The sequence below is a fragment of the Lampris incognitus genome, chromosome 5 (genome assembly GCF_029633865.1).
Source record: "Lampris incognitus isolate fLamInc1 chromosome 5, fLamInc1.hap2, whole genome shotgun sequence".
In the NCBI taxonomy this organism is placed as follows: Eukaryota; Metazoa; Chordata; class Actinopteri; order Lampriformes; family Lampridae; genus Lampris; species Lampris incognitus.
In genome coordinates, this window is record NC_079215.1 from 7422161 (window position 1) to 7447160 (window position 25000).

A 25000-nucleotide genomic window follows, 5' to 3' on the forward strand; every position below is an offset into this window, starting at 1 on the left:
GCCCAACGTGAATTCGCGCCACCACCTTCCCACACCGGTACTGGGTGAGGCCGCCGCAAACGTGAATTCGCGCCACCACCTTCCCACACCGGTACTGGGTGAGGCCGCCGCAAACGTGAATTCGCGCCACCACCTTCCCACACCGGTACTGGGTGAGGCCGCCGCAAACGTGAATTCCCGCCACCACCTTCCCACACCGGTACTGGGTGAAGCCGCCGCAAACGTGAATTCGCGCCACCACCGTCTCACACCGGTACTGGGTGAGGCCGCCGCCAACGTGAATTCACGCCACCACCTTCCCACACCGGTACTGGGTGAGGCCGCCGCAAACGTGAATTCACGCCGCCATCTTCCCGCACAAGAAGCGGAAAGGCGATTATATAAACCACATATTCAGAAGTGAAAACAAAAATGCAACTGAAAAATTATTACCTAAAACGTCCAATATTATTAGTGGTCAATCCCAGCAGTCATTGGGTGGCGGGCGGGGGAGACACCCCGCCTCCCTGCGACAGCATAAGCGGTTTGGATAATGAATGAATGAATGATTAATGGTCAGTCACACTGCTGAGCTAACAAATCGTAGACTCATATTATACCCAGTCTAAATAAGGCACGAAGGGTTTGTTGCTGCTGGTGGAAGGTTCGAGACTCACTTTCAGCCGCCTGAAAAGACGCTGATATGAAGCTGTCTCCAGCCATGGGCCTGTGTCCAAAATCTTGGAAATGAAGCCGACGAGCAAAAGGACTTCAGTACTAACATTCCTGATGACAAAAACTACAACAAATGAGACTCGTGCTGGAAAGAAAGACGGAATGGCCCTTTAAGCAAGATAAAAAGCACCTGGCCGCTCAGTCATTTCAAGTCGCTACCAACCAGGATTATCATCTAAATGCCTAAAATGATGTATTTTAGTGTGTTAGAGAGACAGACGGGGGGGGGGGGTAGGGTGATGACGGTAATAAAAGAGTTGGATGAGGAAGTAAGTGAACGTAACGTAATGGATGAAAAGAACTGGACACGTCAAATAAGAGAGATGGATGGAGGGAGGAGACGGACGAGCCTTTACTCCACCTCTCCGCTGGTTAGACGGGCGGAGTCAGCGCCGTGATTAGCGGTTTCCTTAACACGCGGATGAGATGAGCCGACATGGGCGAGAGCCAAAGAAACCCACAGCGGGGTGGGGGTGGGGTTAGAAAGAAACACAAACTCAAAAGTTAGAGAAAAGGGAGGGAAAGGCTTATGCACAGAGGGCGGGCATGAGTAAAAAGGCCAAACAGAGAAGACTCAGAATCAGAATCAGAATCAACGTTACTGGCCCAGAGTTCCTCTGCACACAGGGAGTTTGACCCCGGGTCAGACAGAGAAGTGCTTTCCATCCTACCCGGTTAACTCCGCTTCCCTTTCTTCCTTTTCTACTTTATTTGCCCGTGAACTCCTTCTCTCCTCATCTTCCTCCTCTCTCCAGCTCTCCTTTGTTATCAGTCTCCCCTTGCCTTCTCTTCATCCTTCCTACCTTCCCTCTCTCAAAAGCCTTCATCATCATCACCCATCTATAGAGGACCACCTTCATGGTGTCCTGTAGGAGACGAGCTGTCCGTCTTATCAAGTCGTTTAATTTTTCAGTTTCCTTTATTAATCCTCTTGGGGAAATGCAGTTCCTGCAAACGAACCCATCCCAGCGGTGGCCGGCGTAGCTAGGAGCAGTGGGCCGCCGCCGTCATGCTGCGCCCGGGGACCAAGTCCGCTTCGTTTCCCGTTGCCTCGGCCAGGGGCACGGACGGGAGGATTAACCCTGACATGCATCTTTCTTTTGATGGTGGGGGAAACCGGAGCACCCGGAGAAACCCCACCGCAGACACGGGAGAACATGCAAACTCCACACAGAGGACCACCTGGGATGACCCCCGAGGTTGGACGACCCCAGGGTTCGAACCCAGGACCTACTTGCTATGAGGTGACAGCACTAACCACTGAGGCACTCTCTACATTATAGACCTCTACATTGTTGTCATTTCAGAGCTCTCAGACTAAATCTGGATCCATGTATTTTTTACCCTGCTTGCCAATCAGGCAGCACGGTAAGTAATCGGCGGCCCAATGGCGCAGTGGTTAGTGCGGTCGCCTCACAGCAAGGAGATCCTGGGTTCGAGCCCCGGGGTAGTCCAACCTTGGCAGGTCCTCGTCCTCTGTGTGGAGTTTGCATGTTCTCCCCGTGTCTGCTGGGTTTCCTCCGGGGGCTCCGGTTTCCTCCCACAGTCCAAAGACGTGTAGGTCAGGTGACTCGGCCCTACTACATTGTCCCTAGGAATGAATGGGTATATGTGTGTTTGTTAGAAATGTATTTCTGATTTTTCCCTTTTTCCCTCAATTTAGTGGCCGATCGATCCCTACTTTGGTTCAAACACCCACCCTCATACTGCATGCGTTCGCCACCTGCATCTCTGCGGCCTGCAGTCTCGAAGGAGTCGCCTCCCCACTTTCTTGACCAGGCGACTCCAGGCCGAACCACTGCTTTTTCTGGCACACACAGAGACGCATTCATGTGACGAACACGAACACGAGCCGACTCCGCCCCCCTCCCGAAGACAGCGTTGCCAATGATTGCTGCTTCATCGAGTCCGGCCGTAGTCGGATCTGACGAGACCGGGGCGCGAACCCCCGGTCCCCAGTGGGCAACTGCATCAACACAAAGCCGATGCTTAGACCGCTACGCCACCGCGGGGGGTGTGTATGTGTGTGGTGGCCTGGCGGCCTGTCCAGGGCGCCTCCCCGCCTGCCGCCCAACGACTGCTGGGATAGGCTCCAGCATCCCCGCCACCCTGAGAGCAGGATAAGCGGTTCGGATAATGGATGGGTGGGTTTTTGCCAATCGCTCTGCTTTTAAAATAGGTTGAGTAGTGTAGTCGAGTTTACATACAACAAGGCTACGCAGATCAAATAACTGGATTTCTAAGAATTATTTTGCTACCGACCACAGTGCAGACGTTGCGTCACTGGTTGACGAGGGGATCACGAGGTGTGTCACAAACCCGCCACTGATAGACATCCAGAGGAAAATACAGCTTATGCTAAGCTAGCAACTGCTAGCGACGGCTCAATGCAGCTGCAAAACCACCACAACCAATCTCCATAAGAGAGCAATCCTCGGGGCATCTGGGTGGCGTGGCGGTCTATTCCGCTGCCAACCAACATGGGGATCAACTTCCCGTGTTGCCTCCGGCTTGGCCGGGCGTCCCTACAGACACAACCGGCCATGTCTGCGGGGAGGAAGCCGGATGTGGGTATGTGTCCTGGTCGCTGCACTAGCGCCTCCTCTGGTGGGTCAGGGCGCCCGTTCGGAGGGGAGGAGGAACTGGGGGGGGGGAACAGCGTGATCCTCCCATGCGCTAAGTCCCCCTGGTGAAACTCCTCACTGTCAGGTGAAAACAAGTGGCTGGCGACTCCACATGTATCGGAGGAGGCGCGTGGTAGTCCCGCAGCCCCCCCCCCGGATCAGCAGAGGGGGTGGAGCAGTGACCGGGACGGCTCGGAAGAGTGCGGTAATTGGCCGGATACAATTTGGGAGAAAAGAGGGTGGGGGGGGGGGGAGAGCAATATCAGTGTTGGGCATTGCTGAAGGCAATTATTTTAAACCCTCGTGTGTTTTCACATTGGACCGGAACACGACCCAACCCATTAGCAGTGTATACAGGCACCGTTGTTTTCCACTGCCCAAAGATTCTTAATGACTATCAGGTCCTCTAAACCAGAGGCCAGGTGGGTACTGGGGTGTCCAAAATACAAACATTTTGTGTGGAGAGAAAATAATGTCTATTCGTTTTCTTTTTTGGTGATCAAAGATGTTTTTCATCCAAAGGAAAAAAAACTTTTTGAGTCACTGCAAAGAATTCAATGATTTAACCATATTCCAATTTACTACTGTAATAATATCTGATGTGGTTTTGAGGCGATGTGATTTGATGTGATGTGGTGGAACGTTGGCGCAGTGGTTAGCGTGGTTGCCAGCAACAAGGTCCCGGGTTCAAGCCCGGGGTCGTCCTCTGTGTGGAGTTTGCATGTTCTCCCCGTGTCTGCGTGGGTTTCCTCCGGGTTCTCCGGTTCCCTCCTAGTCCAAAGACATGTAGGTCAGGTGACTCGGCCGCACTAAATTGTCCCTAGGTGTGAATGTGTGGGCCCTGTGATGGACTGGCCAACTGTCCAGGGTGTCTCCCCGCCTGCCGCCCAGTGACTGCTGGGATCGGCTCCAGCATCCCCGTGACCCTAATTAGGATAATGGCTTGGAAAATGGATGGATGGATAACATCCGATGCCGGCATGACTTGTCTGCGTCATCTGATCATTAGCAGGCCACGTCTGAAGACCGAAAAGGGAAATGCTGCACTGACACAATAGATGGTCATGAGAATTTATCGCTTATTTCACTCCACCAAATATTTGGCCGGCCCTGGGTCAAACACGGTTCTCCACAGCTGGATCGCGGCATGAAAGAGTTTGGAAAGCCCTGCCACAAACTGTTTTCCTACACCTCCATGTTTATGTATATTTGGCTGCCCTTTTCAAATCGTCACCCCACAGAAGGTGGCGTTGTGGTGATGGAAACTGATGCCAGCAGTGATTTAACTATAAGTAATTTTAACGGCTACTAGACTCAGCATGCCAATATACCAGCCAGCCTTCATTCATCCAATAAGTATTACTTATTAATGTGAGACGAGCCCACTGGTAATGTCAATCTTCCTCCTTCCTCCTTCCCCGTCTATCTTGCTTTATTCTCTTCCTCTTCTCGTTGTGCCACTCTCCATTGTTTTCTATACCTTTTTTGGTGCATATATTGTCTGCAAGTTATAGTTTGTTCTGCAACTTTCTGTGCTGCAGCCATTTTAGGAAGGCCTCCCATCCATCCACCCATTATCCGAACCGCTCATCCTGCTCTCAGGGTCGCGGGGATGCTGGAGCCTATCCCAGCAGTCATTGGGCGGCAGGCGGGGAGACACCCTGGACAGGCCGCCGAGGCCATCACAAAGGGCCCACACACATTCACCTGGCCTACATGTCTTTGGACGGTGGGAGGAAACCCACGAAGACACGGGGAGAACATGCAAACTCCACACAGAGGACGACCCGGGACGATCCCCAAGGTTGGACTACCCCGGGGCTCGAACCCAGAACCCTCTCGCTGTGAGGCGACCGCGCTAACCACCGCGCCGCCGGAAGGCCTCCCTCGCGGTGAAACGTCTGATTTCAGTGGGGTTCGCCTTGTTAAATAATTCTTAAAATATGTTGATTCAAAAAAAAAAGGAGGATGACCCAAATACTCGCCAAACGCAGACACTCTGGGCATCTTGGGAGAGTACGCGGCGGCTCGACACCGCCGTGGTATCTTTGCGTTTCCATGGGGCACTATCAGCAAGTCGCATTTCACGAGCGGCTCAGCCCTCTGAGCACCGCCACACGTCGTCCCTTTGAAGAGTTTTATCTTGATGGCAGCAACTGCACGGGTACGGGGCGACATCTGCTCAGCGGGAAGTCTCCATACTGAGCCGTGACCGCTGGCACACCAGTTTCCCCTGAACCGCCATGCTGACGCACACTGAGCAGGCGCCGTGAAGAGGTTTGACGTGAGGGCTTCCACAATCGCCAAATGTGAGGATGTCGACTACACGTTTAATTGTACGACACGGGGCTTCAAAGAAATGCGTTTTGTTGTGCGTTTTTTTCTGTATTATTGAAGTTTTGACATTTCGGTGTAGATGAGGGGGGTGAAGGGGCGTCCAGGCGGCGTGGCGGTCCGTTCCATTGCCTGCCAATAGGTACCTCCGACTTGGTGGGGCGTCCCTACAGACACAACTGGCCGTGTCTGCGGGTGGGAAGCCGGATGTCGGTGCGAGTCCTGGTCGCTGCACTAGCGCCTCCTCCGGTCGGTCGGGGTGTCTGTTCGAGGGGGAGGGGGGAATAGCGTGATCCTCCCACGCGCTACGCCCCCCCTGGCGAAACTCCTCACTGTCAGGTGAAGAGAAGTGGCTGGCGACTCCACATGTATGGGAGGAGGCATGTGGTAGTCTGCAGCACCTCCCCGGATCGGCAGAGGGGGCGGGGCAGCGACCGGGGCGGCTCGGAAGAGCGGGGTAATAGGCCGGCTACCATTTGGGGAGAAAAGGGGGAAAAGCCCCCCCCCCTAAAAAAAAAAGATAAGGGGATGAAACCGTAAAAATGAAGTTGTCTCACAATATTTATAACACCATAACATTTGAAAAACTGCAACATGAATCGAATCAACACTAAAATATACTTGCGGTTTCTGCCGATTCCACGGCCCTAACAAATCATGTGCCACGTTTAAATGCTGTGTCTCGTGCCGGGCACAGCAAACTGGTTTATACTGGAAAATGTCAATTATCCACCGCACTGCAACACAATCCCCTTTGCCTCTTGCCGGGATTTCACTCCATTACACCTGCCTCAGTATCACGCATGCATGTAAGGGCCCATTAGAGGCGTCAGATGTCGTTAAGTCCCCGCTAACCGCAGGACCGACTGGCGGCCAGACAGCCAGTTTACTTCGGACAGACATATTTGAAATAATAGTCTAAAACGAACATGATGGGTGGAGAAGAGGCGCCTAAACCACGCAAATGGTCACATGAACACTCAGTTAGCGGACGGAGGAAAACATTAACCTTTTTTTGGGGGGGGGGCCTTCTCGCCCCAAGTGTATCCAGCCAACTGCCCCACTCTTCCGGGCCGTCCCAGTCACTGCTCCACCCCCCCTGCTGACCCGGGGAGGGCTGCAGACTACCACGTGCCTCCTCCCATACACGTGGAGTCACCAGCCGCTTCTTTTCACCGGGCAGTGAGGAGTTTCGCCGGGGGGGGGACGTAGCGCATGGGAGGATCGCGCTATTCCCCCCGACTGACCAGAGGAGGCGCTAGTGCAGCGACCAGGACACATACCCACGCCCGGCTTCCCACCCGCAGACACGGCCAATTGTGTCTGTAGGGACGCCCGACCGAGCCGGAGGTAACGCGGGGATTCGAACCGGCGATCCCCGTGTTTTCCCTTTAATGGAATGAACTCTGAACCAAATATTCAATTTTTTTGCACCGTTTTATTGGTCATATAGATTAGACTCCAAGTAAGGCAAATATTGTGTGTGTGTGTGTGTGTGTGTGTGTGTGTGTGTGTGTGTGTGTGATAAGGCCAGTGGGTGTAAGGGGCCTCATGTGTTGGTCCAAAGGAGATTGAAAGTGAATTGGAAGCCGTTAGTCTGACCTTTCTTCCCCATCACGTTTGGTTTGGAGTAGAACATAAACTCCCCATGCTCTGTTTGTCTACTCTCCCCCTCCCTCTCTCTCCCTCCCTCTCTCTCTCTTTTTATTCGCTCTCCCACTCTTTTACTCACTCTCTCCGCTTTTCTCCGCATGGTCTCTCTCTTTGTCACTCTCTTCCCTGTCTCACTTACTGGTCCGCTGGGTCCATCTTTCTCTTTTATTTCTTCACCCTGTCTCTCTTCCTCAGCGAAATGCCAACACAGCCTCACTGACAAAATGTTCATCCATCCATCCATCCATCCATCCATCCATCCATCCATCCATCCATCCATCCATCCATCACCCAAACCGCTTATCCTGCACTCAGGGTTGCGGGATGCTGCAGCCTATCCCAGCAGTCATTGGGCAGCAGGCAGGGAGACACCCTGGACAGGCCGCCAGTCCACCACACAGAGCCCACACACACATTCATACCTAGGGGCTATTTAGTACGGCCGAGTCACCTGACCTACATGTCTTTGGACTGTGGGAGGAAACCGGAGCCCCCGGAGGAAACCCACACAGACATGGGGAGAACATGCAAACTCCACAAAGAGGACGACCCGGGACGACCCACCAAGGTTGGACCGCTCCGGGGCTCGAACCCAGGACCTTCTTGCTGTGAGGCGACCGTGCTAACCACTGCGCCACCTCGCCACCCTAAATGTTGATATAAAACTTACATGCACTTCCCAAAAATAGCTGACAGCCAGTGTTCTGCTGTTTCCAAATTTGGTACATCGGTGAGCAACACGTTGTCAGAGGCCAATGATCCGTATCAAAAGCTTCGTACCATTCCTTTGCAGATGGTTAAAGTCGGGCGTGGGCTTGGTACGGTTAAAGTTGGGGGGTAAGGATCTGGGAGCCCCGCTGTTACTCGTAATTGATCGTAAGTCAGTACGCTGTGTGTCATTTGGGGAGTGAATTTCTGTTTCCTCTCGTACACCCTCACCTGCGATTGGTCAGAAACACTGCATAATCTCTTGTGTCATGGGGGACTGCTTCTTTCTGGTTTAGCACCATTCAATGAACACTACTTGCTGTGACCAAAGACACTTTTCTCTTTTTAACTATACCAACTGAAACAATCAGGGTTACAAGTTGCACAGGCTTGCACTTGATTTCATATCTTCTTCTTCTTCTTCCGGCTCGTTCCGTTTCCCAGGGGTCGCCACAGCGGATTTGATAGTTTCCATCGGTAACGGTGAGGGCACAGCACCGACGACGGTCTTGTCAATCCGCATAATGACTTGGCAAGGTTTTACATTGGATGCCCTTCCTGACACAACCACCAACCCTATGGATGGGGGCACAGGTGAAGCGCCGGATGCCATCCCAGTATTCATGGAGTGGATTTCATATCCAACCAGCTGGGGGAAACGGAATTCCGTCTCTTTGTGTATGCAAGTACATCTAGGAGATGACAACGAATTGTTCCCGATTCCTGATTCCTGAGAATGGGAACTGGTAAGTTGCACATGAACGTTTTGTCTGTTAGACTTGCTTTATAATCTTGATGGCTTGTTTGTCTTTCTCGCACCCTTCCTCATTTCCTCCTGCCCTCCCGCTCTTCCTTATACTTCCTCTAATCCACAGATGTGCACAGCAGCATCCTAGATTGAAGTTCGTCTTTTGTTTGTTTTCTCGTGGCCGTCAGATTATTCCATGTTCCTGCCCCCTTCCCTGTATGACATCTCTGCATCTGAACTCTTGTTTAACAGGATATTGGGCCCTCGCTTGGGGCCGGAGCAACTAGAATAAAACGGACGGGATCGGGATCAAAGAGCTCCCTGGTGGAAAAGCCATTTCTTGTCTGATGCGGGGAATGGGGAAAAGAGGCCTTCCAGGATACAAGCTGGAGAACTTACCCTGAACAAAGGGTAATGTACATGGATGGTTTATGCGGTGGCAGTGACGTAGTTGGTTTTGTTTCATCAAGGTGGTGTGACTGATGCTACGTAGAGCTAACAAACGCCGTCCATTTCTCTTTGTAAGAGTTCATTTTACCAAAATCAAACTACGTCAGGTTCGTTTCTCAAGACAGGACCCGCTTCTGTCGCTCACAGGAGCGCCGTGGCTCGCTACAGAACAGCCAGAGTCAACGCCACTTCACGTAACGGACCGTTGTGGGCTTCGCACAATCTTTAGATTCAACAAGATCTGGATCCCACCGAATCTTCTGTGTCTATACGAGGTGGACAGACTGCCCCTGTGCATCACAGCACACTACTGCTTTTATCCTCTTAGAAAACCTTTATTTTAGACTTGTTTTAGTCTTTTTTTAAAACTTGGTTTCTGTCAAGTTTTAGTCAGCGGAACTTCTTTTAATTTCAGTCAAAGCTGTTTTAGGGACACATTAGTCAGAAGGCTTTAGAAGGTTGTCATTAGGACACTATTTAAGGTAGTTTCTCCCAACTAACTTAACTGTTATCGATAAACTGAGCATATTAAAGAGACACACTAACACAGCTAGCATTTTGCAGTAGGGATGCAGACCTTAACTGGTTAAAGCTGCACAACTTCTTGGCGTGGTGCTAAAATGAGAGAGATTTCATCACAGCTTTTGGTTTCATTTGCTCATTTGCTTTCATTAAAGGGAAAACGTGGGGATCGCCGGTTCGAGTCCCCGTGTTACCCCCGGCTTGGTGGGGCGTCCCTACAAAAACAATTGGCCGTGTCTGCGGGTGGGAAGCCGGATGTGGGTATGTGTCCTGGTCGCTGCACTAGCGCCTCCTCTGCTTGGTCGGGGCGCCTGTTTGGGGGGCTGGGGGGAGGGGGAACTGGGGGGAACAGCGTGATCCTCCCACGCGCTACGTCCCCCTGGTGAAACTCCTCACTGTCAGGTGAAAAGAAGCGGCTGGCGACTCCACATGTATGGGAGGAGGCGTGTGGTAGTCTGCAGCCCTCCCCGGATCGGCAGAGGGGGCGGAGCAGCGACCGGGACGGAAGAGCGAGGTAATTGGCCGGATACAACTGGGGAGAAAAGGGGGGGGGGTCCAAAAAAAATAAAAAATAAAGGGAAAATTCACAGATTTTCAGCCTTATCTTTGTCTATCTGTGATAGGAACAGCGGATGAAAAACACCTGCAGTTGTTCCTGATCGTTTCTGCATCTCTGCCCCAACAGCGAAAGCAAGTTGAAACCAAGTACAGCCTAGCAGGGTTTCTAATACTCTAAATATGCTGTTCAAAATAGACCCACTCATTCTCTCAGCTAAGTATAATTTCCAGTGGTATAAATTAAGACAAAAATAACGCCGAGTCAAAAGTGATGAGGGGAGCGGAACGAGAACAGCATGGAGAAAGACTTCTATCCGTCTACGGTGACGGTAGAGGAGTGCAGCATGCGACTTACACAGTGACGTAAAGGGAACCAAGAACCCAGACAATGAATCAAATCCACTACACCAGCTCATAGGCACGTACCACACAACAACTTCTGTAGTCAGGGGTCGCCAACAAAGCCATCATTTCCGCTCAAACACAGACCCACATAATGCTGTACCAGAACTTTCTTTACTATCAGTCGCCAACACTTAATTAACAGTCCAAGCATATCAGTTGAGAACAGTAGAGTATGATGGGACTCCCATCAGCTTCTGAAAGTACTACCTGCCTAAATATCTGGTATGATGGCATGCATCTTTCAGTGCATGTCCTTTGTAACTCACCTCTTCGCTCCTAGGTCCGGCCCGCTCGCTGTCCTCCTGACCTCCTCCTTCCTGCTGACTGTCCTCCTGACCTCCTCCTTCCTGCTGACTGTCATTCTGTCCTCCCACTGCTTCCTTAATACAACAGCACATAAATGTAAAACTCACCATCACCCGTACTATCCTGCTCAGTATGAAGCCTGCATGATAAACCACAGACAATACAGGCAGCATTGTCATCTCTAAGTCTTAATTCTTACAAGTTTCAACTTCTTCTCTTTTTTTTACGCACAAAAAAGTGCCAGATATCTCCTCTCCTTTTGCTCATGTTGACTCTGTGAATGAAATCTAATCTTAGTTCAATAAAGTAGTCATACATTTGAATATAATTAATCAGCCTTCAGCACACGTGGATTTTAATATTGTTCAATTACCCAACCAGATAAAACTCCTGCGTTCCTGAGTGAAAACAAAGGGCCTATTATAAAACCTATTATCAAAAAGGCAAAAAAAAATAAATGAAAATAACTAAACCACCACAGCCACACAAAAGACTACCAAAATGAAATGATAAATTATATGACGTGAAAACGATCTCTACAACAACCAATCCTTAATTGTCTCACTGCTCATGACTGAGCACCAACGTTAGCTAACATTAGATACATTATATTGTATAATATATTGTATTATATATCAAATTGGCAATGGAATGTCAAGCCATAGGCGCAGCTAGCCAGCTATTTAGCAAACATTAGAAATAAAAGGGTGCATGATCAGCTAGCTAACAGTTAGCTAATGTCAGGTAAGGCAAACGTTAGCTTTAGCTAGCTAATTTTAGGTGGCTAAAAACTAGCTAATGTCAGCGTTCATCCGTAGACAGTCTAATTCATAAACTGTGACGGTAAGAAAGTAAAGTGTATAAAACTAGCTAGATGGCTAACTACTTAACCTACAGCGCCCCCACTGGCTTGAGTGACGCATGTGAGCGTAGACTTTAATGAGGATGCGAGCCACTGCAATGGCGGGAGTGGTGAACCAGACAGACCTGACAGACCAGACAGACGTTCAACTAACGTCAAGGTTAACAAATGGTACGGTCCACTTCAGGGGTGTCCGAAATCGTATCACAAGACACTTCCAGGCATGAATATTGGAAATATATTGTAATATTTATGATTACAGGTAAGAAAGATATAAATGTCTCGACCCGACCAATCTGTTTTTTTGTTTGTTTGGGTTTTTTTGGGGGGCGGGGGGTCCAGACCCCTTCAATCCCCCCTGTAATTCGAACCGTGGAGGAGTGCAAGAACTGTTTCATTCAGGCCTGTGTGGAGTGGACAGGAAAGGAAAGAAGGTAGAGTGCTAAGGAGACCTGAGAGGAGTGGAGGACCCTGTGTTGTAACGCTACACCTGCGTTCGATAGCTTTTAAAATGCGCTTCGATAAAATTCCTGGCAAAAGGCTTTCACTTTACTTCCAAGAGTATAGAGGAATGTTTCAGGGAATTTTGCAGTGTAAAGTTTGGTCACTAAAGGAGAGCGAGGGAGAAGGCGTGAGAGAGAGACAGCACAGGGTGGCAAGAGAAACAGAGGGCAGAAACAAAGTGAGAGGCACAAAAAGAAACAGGCAGCAAGACAAATATACTACGACCTGAAAGATGGGTGATATATGAGCCACGAGACCCAGACAGTAAATAACGTGGACGTGATGTTCCAGTGAGAGACAGAGGGAGCTGAAGGGGGAACATATACATCAGACGGTGAGCTGGAATAACTAATAACTAGTAAATTGATTTGTCTATTACTGAGAATTGCCTGAGGCGTTTGTTTTTTTTTAGCACCGGCTGCCAATTTCTTCTGCGCCTCCTTTTCAGCCATTCACCGCTTCTACGTTGTGACTTAACACAATGAAAACCTCATCTTATTACTGGTCCCAGAGGATGGGAGTGAAGAGAGGGGGGGACAGAGGGGAAGATATAGAGGGAAAGAGAAAGGCAGAGTCAGATACCGAGAGAACTAAAACAGCAAACGCTGTGCGGCTGCCAAATTCGGACCTCTCGCTAACCTCGGTGAACTCTTCGCCTTCGAGGTCACCTGGTTCTCCGACTCTTTCCTGTCTTACCCTTTCTCCTCCAAATGTGTTCCCAGCGCTCCGTGCCGAAACGTCCTCTCCTGCACTGACATGTAGACCTCTTTCGGCCTTCCTCTCCGTCTCGCTTTCGCTCGCCAAATTGTTACTCCATCTTCCCCCCTCAACTAATAAGATGCAGCAGCACGGAAAGTGGCAGAGCAAAACGTAAGATGCAAATTACCCGGATACAAGTAAAGATACAACATATGCAAAGATAGAATATATATAAAATAATTATATTCCCAGCTCCGTTAACGATTGTCCCCTAGCCCGAGCCCCCATTATAAACCATTTAGAGCGATGCTCTTCTCACAGATCCACTCGTCTTATTTTGTCCATTGGAGCCAATTAGACCGCCTTCGTATCTCAACCTGCAACCACTTCCTCGGAAAGCAGACAACGGTAACGGTTCGGAGAGAACGGAGCTTAATCGCCCACCGTTGTACGAAGGAACGGTGCAGGGCTGTGATAAACATGCACCATAAGTAAGGGGTACAGTTAAATGAGAGGTCTCACTCAATCTAGTCATCTTTTGACAGAAAATATATGTATATAGGGCTTATTTAAAAAACAAAAATAGGCTCGGTGGGTTGAGACGAAACAATTTGTCAGACTTGCGCGGCTCGCTATACTCCTGTGCCTCCCTGGCCAGGAGATAAGGTTTGCAGAGGCTACTCAAACAGCTATGATTCAAGCTGAGCGGCAAACTCTGAGAGGACAACGGCATCAATAATTCAGCTCAGAACACTGAACCTGTCCTCGCATTAAAAACCGTGGGACGGGCGAGCGGGGATTTGGAAGACAGGGCCGGCCCGGTCTCAAAGACAAAATGGTGCTACGCAGCTTATTTGCAGTTCCCAAATTATGTTTTGTCACGACGCGTGTCAACAGGGCGTCAACGTTAAGCACCACGCGACCGCCGTTTGAGCCGCGTTCAATATCAGCGCATTAAATATGAACGCAGGCGCGAATCCATGTGGCTTGAAACCCCGACTGAGGCCGTCAGGAGAGTTAAAATGACAAATGCCCGTTTGGCCACAGCGACTTGGAGTTTAGTCGGTGACGCGAGGCCGGAAACAAGCCTCCAACATGACACAAATACTGAATCTGGCGCCGTCGTTTGACCAATTGTAGGCAACAGAAAGACACGGGGGGAAATGGCAACCCGTCCGTCCATTATCCAAACCGCTTATCCTGCTCTCAGGGTTGCGGGGATGCTGGAGCCGATCCCAGCAGTCATTGGGCGGCAGGAGGGGAGACACCCTGGACAGGCCGCCACACCTAGGGACAATTCAATATGGCCGATTCACCTGACCTACATGTCTTTGGACTGTGGGAGGAAACCGGAGCCCCCGGAGGAAACCCACGCAGACACGGGGAGAACATGCAAACTCCACACAGAGGACGACCCGGGACGACCCCCAAGGTTGGACGACCCCGGGGTTTGAACCCAGGACCTTCTTGCTGTGAGGCGACCGTGCTAACCACTGCGCCACCGTCGAACAGTTAGTGATGTCGCCTCGTGGTGCAGTACGACCTCGGATCAAATCCCGCAGCGGGCGGAAATATGCTCGGTTACATTGGTGGCAGCGGATCCGGAAATGTCCGGAAATGGCAATATCCTCCCTAAAAGACACACAGCGTACGGATGCTTATGATTAACGATGAGTTTCCTAGATCTATACCATGACCTCAGCAACACCAAACCCAAACTCAAGCATCTCCAACCTGAAATGTAAACTTAACCATTTCTAACCTAATGCCGCAACAAAAGCACCTCTGATTCAACACCTAAACTGAGCCATCTCTAATCGTATACCTACAGTCAACCACCTGTAAAGTAGGAGTGCTAAATGTCTGACACCTTGCTGACAAGCATCATGAGCATATGTCAAAAGGTCGCCAGTTAACGTGTTTTGGAAACCGCAGAACGCTGGCCGGCCATGTTTTCTGGGCACCGTAAGTAAGTTATAGATGAACATGTTGTCTGTGGGACTGGCCGGACAAGGCTGTGCTGCTGAGAACCAGACGTGGCACGCTAAAAAACACAAACCAAAACCCAAACGCACAATGACACAGAATCCCCCCCCCCCCCGTAATGTAGGTACTGACTACAGATTATATGGAAATATTAAGGAGTCGCCATTTTTTGTTTTTCTTCAGAAATTCACTTCCTAGTAGATTGACTGAACACAGTTATTTTCCCCGTCACGCTTGGAACGCACACACACACACACACATATGCAACATCATCATCGTCATCATCATCACCGCCACCCCCACCGTCATCATCACCCGTATCATACAAAGGATATGGGCTGGAGACCATGCGTATGCACAGGCTGCGAGGGCAGGTGGTCTGTTTGAGGCAGAAGAAGACGATGGGGACGATCTCAGGGTGCGGCACCACCAACACGCTGGTATCGCTGCTGCCATCATCATCATCATCCTCCTCTTCCTCACCCCCCTCACAACTCTCCCCTGCATCCCCTTCTACCAGCGCTTCCTGGATCACCCCCTCCTCTTCTTCCTCCTTCTCCTCTTTGTGCTTCTCCTCCTCTTCCTCGTGTACATTGGGAGAAGGGGTGTGGCGAAGGTGGGAGCCTTGGGGGGAGGAGGCGACGATGGCATCGCCGCTGTCCGCCCTGGCGATGGCTGGCGCCGCCCGGGCGGTTGTAGTTGCTGATGTTGCTGTTTTTGCTGTTGCTGCACCAGGGCCCTCCTCCTCCTCCTCACTCTTCATTGCAACGCAACAGTCTAGGAGCGAGAGAGAGAGAGAGAGAGAGAGGGTGGAAAGAGTATGAGAGTGGGAGAAAAATGAGAGAAAGTAAAAGAATGCAAAAAGAAGAAGGCAGAAGTAGCAAGGATAGGAGGAGAAAGAAGCAGGGGAGGGAAGAAGGAGAGGAAAGAGTTTATTGGCTTTGCAGATAGACTAAAGGAATCAATAATAGGTGGTTGGAGACGGCGAGGGAGAGCCAGAGCCTTGACTTGGCAGAGTGGCGCCTGCCCATGGATTTCCAATGAATCTGTCCGGCAGGTGTTTTTCAATAGAAAACTAGAGTTCGAGTAAACATCATTCATGTCCAGTAAAATGTTCATAGACCAGTGGCTCACATGATTTGAACCCCGTCGGAGATGGTTACGGCAGTCCTAGGATGACGAGGCCGGTTGGTTTGATCCTAGGATGACGAGGCTGGTTGGTTTGGTTTCGGCATCGTTTGCTTTACTAGTTACAGGGGGGGGGGGGGTTGTGTTGTTTGGTTCTTTTTTTAATCTAGAACTAACTATTGCCCCAAACCAGTCAATCTATAACTGGCCTACTACTATCTTTGTCATTGGTTGTCTCGTGTATCAAAATTGTAAAAATCTGTGTCAAAGAGTTGAAACCTGATTTGGTCCTAAAGGTTTGACTGAGCTGGTTCAGTTGCCAATCATGCATCATTTTGTTGTTTTGATCCCCCCCCAATTTCCCCCCCAATTGTACCCGGCCAATTGCCCCACTCTTCCGAGCCATCCCGGTCTCTGCTCCACCCCCTCTGCCGATCCGGGGAGGGCTGCAGACTACCACATGCCTCCTCTGATACATGTGGAGTCTCCAGCCGCTTCTTTTCCCCTGACAGTGAGGAGTTTCTCCAGGGGGATGTAGCGCGTGGGAGGATCACGCTATTCCCCCCCAGTTCCCCCTCCCCCTCGAACAGGCGCCCCGACCGACCAGAGGAGGCGCTAGTGCAGCGACCAGGACACATACCCACATCCGGCTTCTCAACCGCAGACACGGCCCACTGTAGATACGCCCGACTAAGCCGGAGGTAACGCAGGGATTCGAACCGGCGATCCCCATGTTGGTAGGCGACGGAAAAGACCGCTACACTACCCGGACGCCTGAGTTTGTTGTTAAATTTAGAAGGGGTATTGATGTTAAACTGTCCATGTTAATCTAAGAACGTGCGGGGAAGATTGTGGAGGATCCCTCCCATCCAGCCCACAGCCGGTTCACAAGACGGCCTTCCGGACGGCAGTACAGGTCTGTCAAGACTAAAACTCATAATTTTGTGGATACACAGAAGCATGCATATATGTAGACGAAGAGACAGATGAACAAAAAAAAAATCAGTTACACACACTTGGGTGAATTACCCGGGACTGAGGAGGCTCCTAAACCGGAGTTTCTGTGTGGAGTCGTTGTTATTAACTTTGCATTTCTTGTTGCACAGTCAAAGGGCTTAGTCATCCATCCATCTATCGATCCATTATCCATGCTGCTTATCCCAATCGGGGTCGTGGGATGCAGGCAGGGAGACACCCTGGACAGGCCGCCAGGCCATCACAGGGCCGACACAATCACACCCAGGGACAATGTAGTACGGCCGAGTCACCTGACCCACATGTCTCTGGACTGTGGGAGGAAACCCACGCAGACACGGGGAGAACACGCAAACTCCACACAGAGGACGACCCGGGACGACCCCCGAGGCTGGACGACCCCAGGGTTCGAACCCAGGGCCTTCTTGCTGTGAGGCGACCGCGCTAAGCACTGCACCACCTGTGCCGCCTTAGTCATTCATGTCAACAGCAGAACCCCAAAAGTCCTACTGAACAACTGGAGGAAACCGCAGGTGATTGTATGTCCTGGTTAATATGCTGTTGGCGTTAATTGTGTGCATGTGCGCTGTAAATCCTGTCGAGGTAGAGGGGGATTTAGTGATTTTGCTGTTGAATATAAGTCAGTGTGTGGGGGGGGAGGGGGGGGCTTTTTACGCATCCATGCCCAGGGGGCTCATTGTCTCATAATCCGCCTATGCATACACACAGTAACAACACCGAAATAAATAAATAAATAAAGAGGCCGAGTAAATGATAGCCAAGACCTAATAATAAAAAATAAAAAAAAACCCAGTGCATCTGGAAAGTCATTCCCCCATTAGGAGTCCAAAGTGCAGCAGGGCATTAAGTCAGTGGCAGTAGTGGTCTGTGACACATTACTGCTCATTAGGGCGGCCGAGACAAGACAGCGGCTGCCTCTGGTTATTTACCGTCTCCGGCAAAACTCTGCTCCGCTGGCTCTCTGACGTTACCGCGCTATCCTCCCTTCAGATTTGTTCAAGTCTGTTTCTATACTTTGTGTACTATAGTTGTGTGCTTACAGTTCAAGAGAACTGTCTCGGATAGCACAATCGCTGTGGCGGCCCGGACCCGTCCCGGGTCGTCCTCGGTACAACGTTAAACTGCAACCGTCGGCGACTAAACCGACACCCTCACTTTAACCCCTGGGTTGCTGTGAGGAGGGTGTGTGTGGACACCCAGCAGGACTAAAAACAGAACCTGTCAAAGGGCGGATGAGTTCCTCTGTGAACCAAGGGCCAGGAGACGGGGACCACCAGGTACTCCCCCTACTGGAACACAATGATGACTCAACTGTTGAGGCATCAGCTGTGCTCCTACGACCTCAACAGGTTAGGGAACTGGTGAGGATGTGATGGACCCGTCCCACGCCTGACGCTTCATCCGGCCCACATACCACATGCAATTACGGCACTTGGGTGGTCCGCTCCTCTCTGCCAGATCTGGGCCAGAACCAAGCCATAGCAATGCTGCATGTGCCACATATTTGTCAAAGGTGGCCCATATTTGTTGTGTGATATTTGGGCCATATTCACTCATTTACCACACGGGCCACTTCAGGGTCACATCCAGATCACATGTTGCCCAGAGCACCGCATCTTTGCCAGAAAAGGCCCACATTTGATTTGGCATATTTGGGCCATATTTGCTATTATACATGTGGGCCACTTCAGGCTCACATCCATTTTGTCAGGGCCAGAAGAAGACCATCAGTGCCGCATCGCTGCCTGAAGGGGCCCACATCCAGATGCTATCTGGGATACTTGCGTTGAGGGAAAGCTTTCAAATTACCGTGTTCAAATTAGGATCGAATCAACATTCACGCATTAAGGAACTGAAAACAAAATACTTCACTACACCTGTTAACACCACTTCACTGAAGCTGGAGATACTACATTAAACCACTGCTAATGCAGTAAAGACAGGCTCATTAGGGCATTTTATCTTGTTTTAAAGCTCGTAATGTTCACTTCGAGATATTGCTGCTAACCTTTTCTCACCCCGCCGGCACGTTCTATGGCTCGTTTTGGGAAACTGCACTTGTTGTATGATTATAAGGCCTGTTGGAACCAATTTTCTAAACAGGAAACTACATCTTAAAACAGGAACTTGATTTGAGATCATCTTTCTGTTCAAGAGTAAACGTCTTAAAACAAGTCCTATTATCATGAAACGAGTGCACTTTCTCGAAACGACCAATGATGTTTAACAGTGAACATGTTTCTAAACAAATGTGTCCCCCCCCCCTCCCCTTTTTCTCCTCAGTTGTATCTGGCAAATTACCCCACTCTTCCGAGCCGTCCCGGTCGCTGCTCCACCCCCTCTGCCGATCCGGGGAGGGCTGCAGGCTACCACATGTCCTCCTCCCATACATGTGGAGTCACCAGCCGCTTCCTTTCACCTGACAGTGAGGCGTTTCACCAGGGGGACGTAGCACGTGGGAGGATCACGCTATTCCCCCCAGTCCCCCCCTCCCCCCCGAACAGGTGCCCCGACCAACCAGAGGAGGCGCTAGTGCAGCAACCAGGACACACAACCACATCCGGCTTCCCACCCGCAGACACTCCCATTTGTGTGTGTAGAGAGGCCCGACCAAGCCGGAGGTAACAGGGGGATTTGAACTGACAATCCCCATGCTCGTAGGCAACGGAACAGACCGCTACACTCCCCGGGTGCCCCCTAAATAAATATGAGTTGAAATAAATATTATGAGACTTGAAACTAGGTAAAATACCTTGTTGAGCTTGTCTTTTTTCAGCCATCAAGTTACAAATTATAACATACAAGAGGCCTTTTATATTCTATACTCGACATATGGTAACACTTTATGGTAACACTTTAGTATGGGGAACATAAAAAAACGTAATTACTAGTGAATTAGTAACGATCAAGATGTCACTTTAGTATGGGGAACATATTCTAAGTAACAAAAACTTAATTTACAGTAATTTAACACTATGAACACTTGAAGTTTTGTGTGTTGTTATGTAAGAACAGACCATATTCATTAAGTGTTAGTAAGGGAGAATAACTCTTCTTGTGGTACTACCACCTTATAAAGGCCATACTAAGCAAAGCATATTGAGATGGTACTACTAATACGCAATACTTCTGAGGTTATAGAGGGACAACTCATAGTTAATGGCTTACTGGTTGTATAATAAGGCCATGCAGAATTAAGGCATTAATGAGTACGTAATAATGACCAATTAAGAGCCAATATGTTGCTAATTTGCATGCTAATAAGCACCTAATTAATGGTGACCCCGTTCCCCATACTAAAGTGTTACCCACTTTACATTAACTGCATGTAATAAGTGTTAGTTAGCAGGTAATAAGACCCTTATAAAATGCTTATTAACATTGTTGTGTGTTAAGTTTATGTAAGCGTTAATGATACAGCGTGATAAAGGAAGCAGCGACAACAACAGAGAGGCTAGAATCTACATTACAGGTAGCAGAGGTGAACCTGCTGCGTTGGTCCTTGGGAGGGACTAGAAAAGACCGCAAGAGAAATGGAGAAGCGAGAGCTACGCTCAAGATCAGAGGATTGGATGAGAAGTTGAGAGAGACAGGACTGAGATGGTTTGAACATGTGCAGAGAGGAGGCATAGACTATATAGGAAACTAGGTATTGGACCTTGAAATAACCTGGCAAAAGAAAAAGAGGAAGACCAAGGGAAAGATGAAGAGGCCAGATAGAGGACACGAGGGGGGTTGGACTGCGGGAGAGGGATGCGTCAGACAGAAAGCTCAAAATTTGCTGTGGCGACCCCTGAGAAACAGAGTACAGGCCGCAAGAAGAAGAAGAAGAAGAAGAAGAAGAAGAAGGACGAGGAGGAGGAGGAGGAAGAGGAGTTGTTGTTAATGATAGCATAAACACGTTTTTGGCCACTAGGTGGTGCTTGCAAAATATGCAAAACCTACTTTTTCACACTCGTCTAAGGTTGTAAGTCCAATCTGCACAAAACTTTGCACGTATCATCCAAAGACCTTCACTGTTAAAAGTTATTAAAAGATTTTGATAGTCCGCAAATTGCAAAAGCTATGCCTTATAAGGGCCTTATTACCTATTTATTAACACTTATTACATGCACTTAGTGTAAAGCGTTACCAAATACATACGACAACACTAGCTAACTGATTGTACTGTTACTTTAGCATGATATTGTAGTACTCGTGGTCAGACAAGGGTCCTAGGAGGAACAAGGGTTTCCTCTAAATGTTCCCTAAAGTTATTTTACTGTGCATCTGCTGTGGAACAACATATACACAACAACAACATATACACAACAAGATACCAAATCTTGAGGACTATGCAAAATGAACTTGCTTAACAGTAAAATGGGACAGAGTAACAGAAGTGTTTCAACCATCAACTTCAATCTGTCCTTTTAACGGTTAAGCAGTCTGTAAGGAACTGCAACGCTCTCCCGCCACAAAGTCAGCCTTATAAACTTTAACCAGTGGTCCATGTCACTGGCTTACACTATTCTGAATAGCTGCTCTAACTTCACCACAACAACACACTTTACACTAGCAGATGTTGAACTATTTGTTTTTCGCTGCACTTCACACGCAAAAGCAGCCATGTCAGTCGCCGTCAGCCCGAAGGCCCCAGTATAATGAAACCGCTGACCCCTAGTCTTCAAGTCCACGATAAAATAAATACAAAAATAACGTTAATGTAAGCAGGGTCACATCACTGGGATCTCCAACATGTTAACTGCCTCCAGTGGGGAAAAGACTCACACGCATCACACGCCTCCAAAATGTTCGCCCCCCTGCCCCCCTGCCCACCCCCGACCTATCAGACCTCAACAGCAAAGTCATTACACGCAGAGCACGCACCATTGCACATGACCCCAGGCGTCCCCTCAATCCATTCTTCACACTGCCTCCATCTGGTCGCAGATATGGATCCCCGGCCTGGAAACAGGAACACTATGGCAGCAGTTGTGTCCCCTCAGCCACAGCATCATTTAACCGCAACACCCCAGTCACTGTCACTGGTCTAGGGAGTGTGTAAATAGGCATGTGTGCATGTCCTTTGTGTAGTCGTGTTGTGGTGTTCACTGTGTTTGTGTCAGGCTCTGTACAGACTGTGGCAACCAATGTCCTTGGGAAAGGACAATAAAGAATCTATCTAATGCTGGGTGTCCAGGCAGCGTAGCGGTCTATTCCGTTGCCTACCAACATGGGGCTCGTCGGTTCAAATCCCCGTGTTACCTCCGGCTTGGCCGGGCGTCCCTACAGACCCAACTGGCCGTGTCTGTGGGTGGGAAGCCGGATGTGGGTGTGTGTCCTCGTCGCTGCAATAGCGCCTCCTCTGGTCGGCCAGGGTGCCTGTTTGGGGGGCTGGGGGGGAACTGGGGGGAATAGCGTGATCCTCCCACGCGCTACGTCACCCTGGTGAAACTCCTCACTGTCAGGTGAAAAGAAGCGGCTGGCGACTCCACATGTATGGGAGGAGGCACGTGGTAGTCTGCAGCCCTCCCCGGATCGGCAGAGGGGGTGGAGCAGCGACCGGGATGGCTTGGAAGAGTGGGGTCATTGGCCAAGTACAATTGGGGAGAAAAGAGGGGGGGGGTAAAAAAAAAAAAGAAAAAAAAGAATCTCTCTCTCTTCCTCCTGCTCTGTTGTTAAACTATAATGACCGGGAATTCCCTCCGACCCAACCCGACCATGGGTGGTCAAAATGACCACTGTTTTTAAACTCTATGTTCTGTCAAGAGAAATACCCAGTTGAGATATTAATACATTGTATATGTTAGTGTGTCTGTTATGAAACTAACTGACAGCAAAATTAACATTTTAACAAATTTTAACACTACTTCCCAAACAATTTAGAATGGCCGCTGTCCAACGCCTGTAAACACTGCAACGCCTCGGTGGTAGCCATGGTGCGTCTGTACCCAGACATGTTGGACATAATCACACATCAAGTTTAGACTGTTTCTCTCCACTGGAGGACGCTAGTGTGTTTCTAGGACAGAGCAACGAACTTCACGAAGGAAATGAGATGACCTGCTGAGTCTCCTACTCCCAGGCCCAGCTCCTTTAGACCAGTGTTTCCCAACCCAGTCCTCAAGGACCCCCTATCCTGCAGGTTTTCATTGTAACCCTGCATAGGTAGCCCTGCTTGTACTTACTCGACCAATCATCTCGCAGCACTTAATTATGCAAGGTGTGCAACGTCTGACAAAATTCATTGCTGATTGGTTGAATAACTACAAACAGGTACCTATTCAGGGTTGCAGAGAAAATATGCAGGATAGGGGGTCCTTGAGGACTGGGTTGAGAAACACTGCTTTAGACCAACACATGTCATAAATACTGACATGACGCACACATTCCCAGCGGTCATTTTGACCGCTCATGGTCGTTTTAGGTAGAGCTCATCATAATTTAGTTTTTTTTGTTGTGCAATTGATCTAAAACTCATTTTAAATACAAATATATGAAATTTTAGGGGAATTCAGGGAGCGGCAGGTCTGCATATATATATTCTTCCCACAAAGTTATTTAACTTTGAAAATCCAAAAGGGTCATAATGACCGTCTTGGTCGTTCTTAGACAGCTACTGTGTAACAGATTTCATTAGAAGTTGCAGGAAAATGGTGTGATTTCTAAGGCCGCGGTCATATCAGCGTATATGACAGCGATATTTTTTTTTGCATCGTTACAATTGCTAGTCACTTCGTGGTAGTGCAGTAAACCCACACGATGTCTCCATGTAGATTTCAACTTTGGCTCACTTTGACACGTGAATTTGCGCCGTCAACCAATAGCAAAACAGCCAACGGTGCGGTCGCTAGGCAGAATACTAAAGGGAGGAGGCTATCATTTCAGCAATGTCACATCATCCAGTTGTATACAGTCGCGCTCCGCCAGGATATACATTGCTACACATAACGTATGCAGTCTGCAGTCAAGTGGTGCTGCAGGAGAAGGTGGGATGGCTGAATGTCAGTTGATCCGTGCTTTGTGTTTTTACTCTGATACCGCAAAGGATGCATGAAACAAGTTCACCCTGCCAATTTCTGGCGGCACTGTGGTCAGCGGGTAGAAAAAGGTTTTCTTGCCTGGACATGTGGGAAGGCAGTAAATGTTAATAAAACCCTATCCATCCCCCAGATGATGTTGTCAGCCGTGAGTACCGCACACATCACGTGTCAAGTAGGGTTGGACCTCTGCTGAGCACTTGTCAGCAGTCTGTTGGTGTACCTCGGTTGTGTGCTGCCACCACAAATGCAGGAGCCGTACCGCACACCTCCAACAACACAGAGTGAGGGGAGGAGGTGCAATCCAGTGGTATGTGTTTTCTGAAGCGAGACATTTTGTTTTTTATCAAATTCATCCTTATTATTTTTTAAACTTGCACAGAACTCCTCTCACTTTCATGTCTTGATGCATGCTCAAAAATCCAGGTCAGGAAATCCCAGAAAGTCGAATAAATTAATCTGGGCACAATACTAAGTGGGAGAAACGCTTCATCACTCATCTAAGTGACTTTGTCAGTCTCAGCTGACTGCAGGTGTCCCCACCCTTATACGTAATACACCTGCATAACAGCCAAAACCGGCACGGTAGCATCACAACCCGAAACCAGCGATCGGTTTCATATGCAAATTGCTGGGACCATTAACTGGAGTTGCAAAGGCCATGTGTACTAGTCACAGAGGAGGAGGATAGTTGCAATCACAGCATTGTAAGATGGCGACAGATGTAGTCCTCGGTTCAGGGATGGTTGTTCTCTCTTCACATAGATGGCCTCTTTGACTC

General features: G+C 49.4%; 1 protein-coding gene across 1 annotated transcript in view; it reads right to left on the bottom strand.

Moving 5' to 3' along the window:
- The window catches only part of LOC130112376 (voltage-dependent T-type calcium channel subunit alpha-1I-like), a 356487-nt gene extending 341050 nt beyond the window's left edge, over nucleotides 1-15437 (bottom strand). Inside the window, exon 1 of the mRNA XM_056279712.1 lies at nucleotides 15409-15437. Within this exon, the coding sequence (XP_056135687.1) occupies nucleotides 15409-15422 (14 nt within the window). The 5' untranslated portion in view covers nucleotides 15423-15437. The remainder of the gene's footprint in view (nucleotides 1-15408) is intronic.
- Between the last annotated feature and the right edge of the window lie 9563 nt (nucleotides 15438-25000).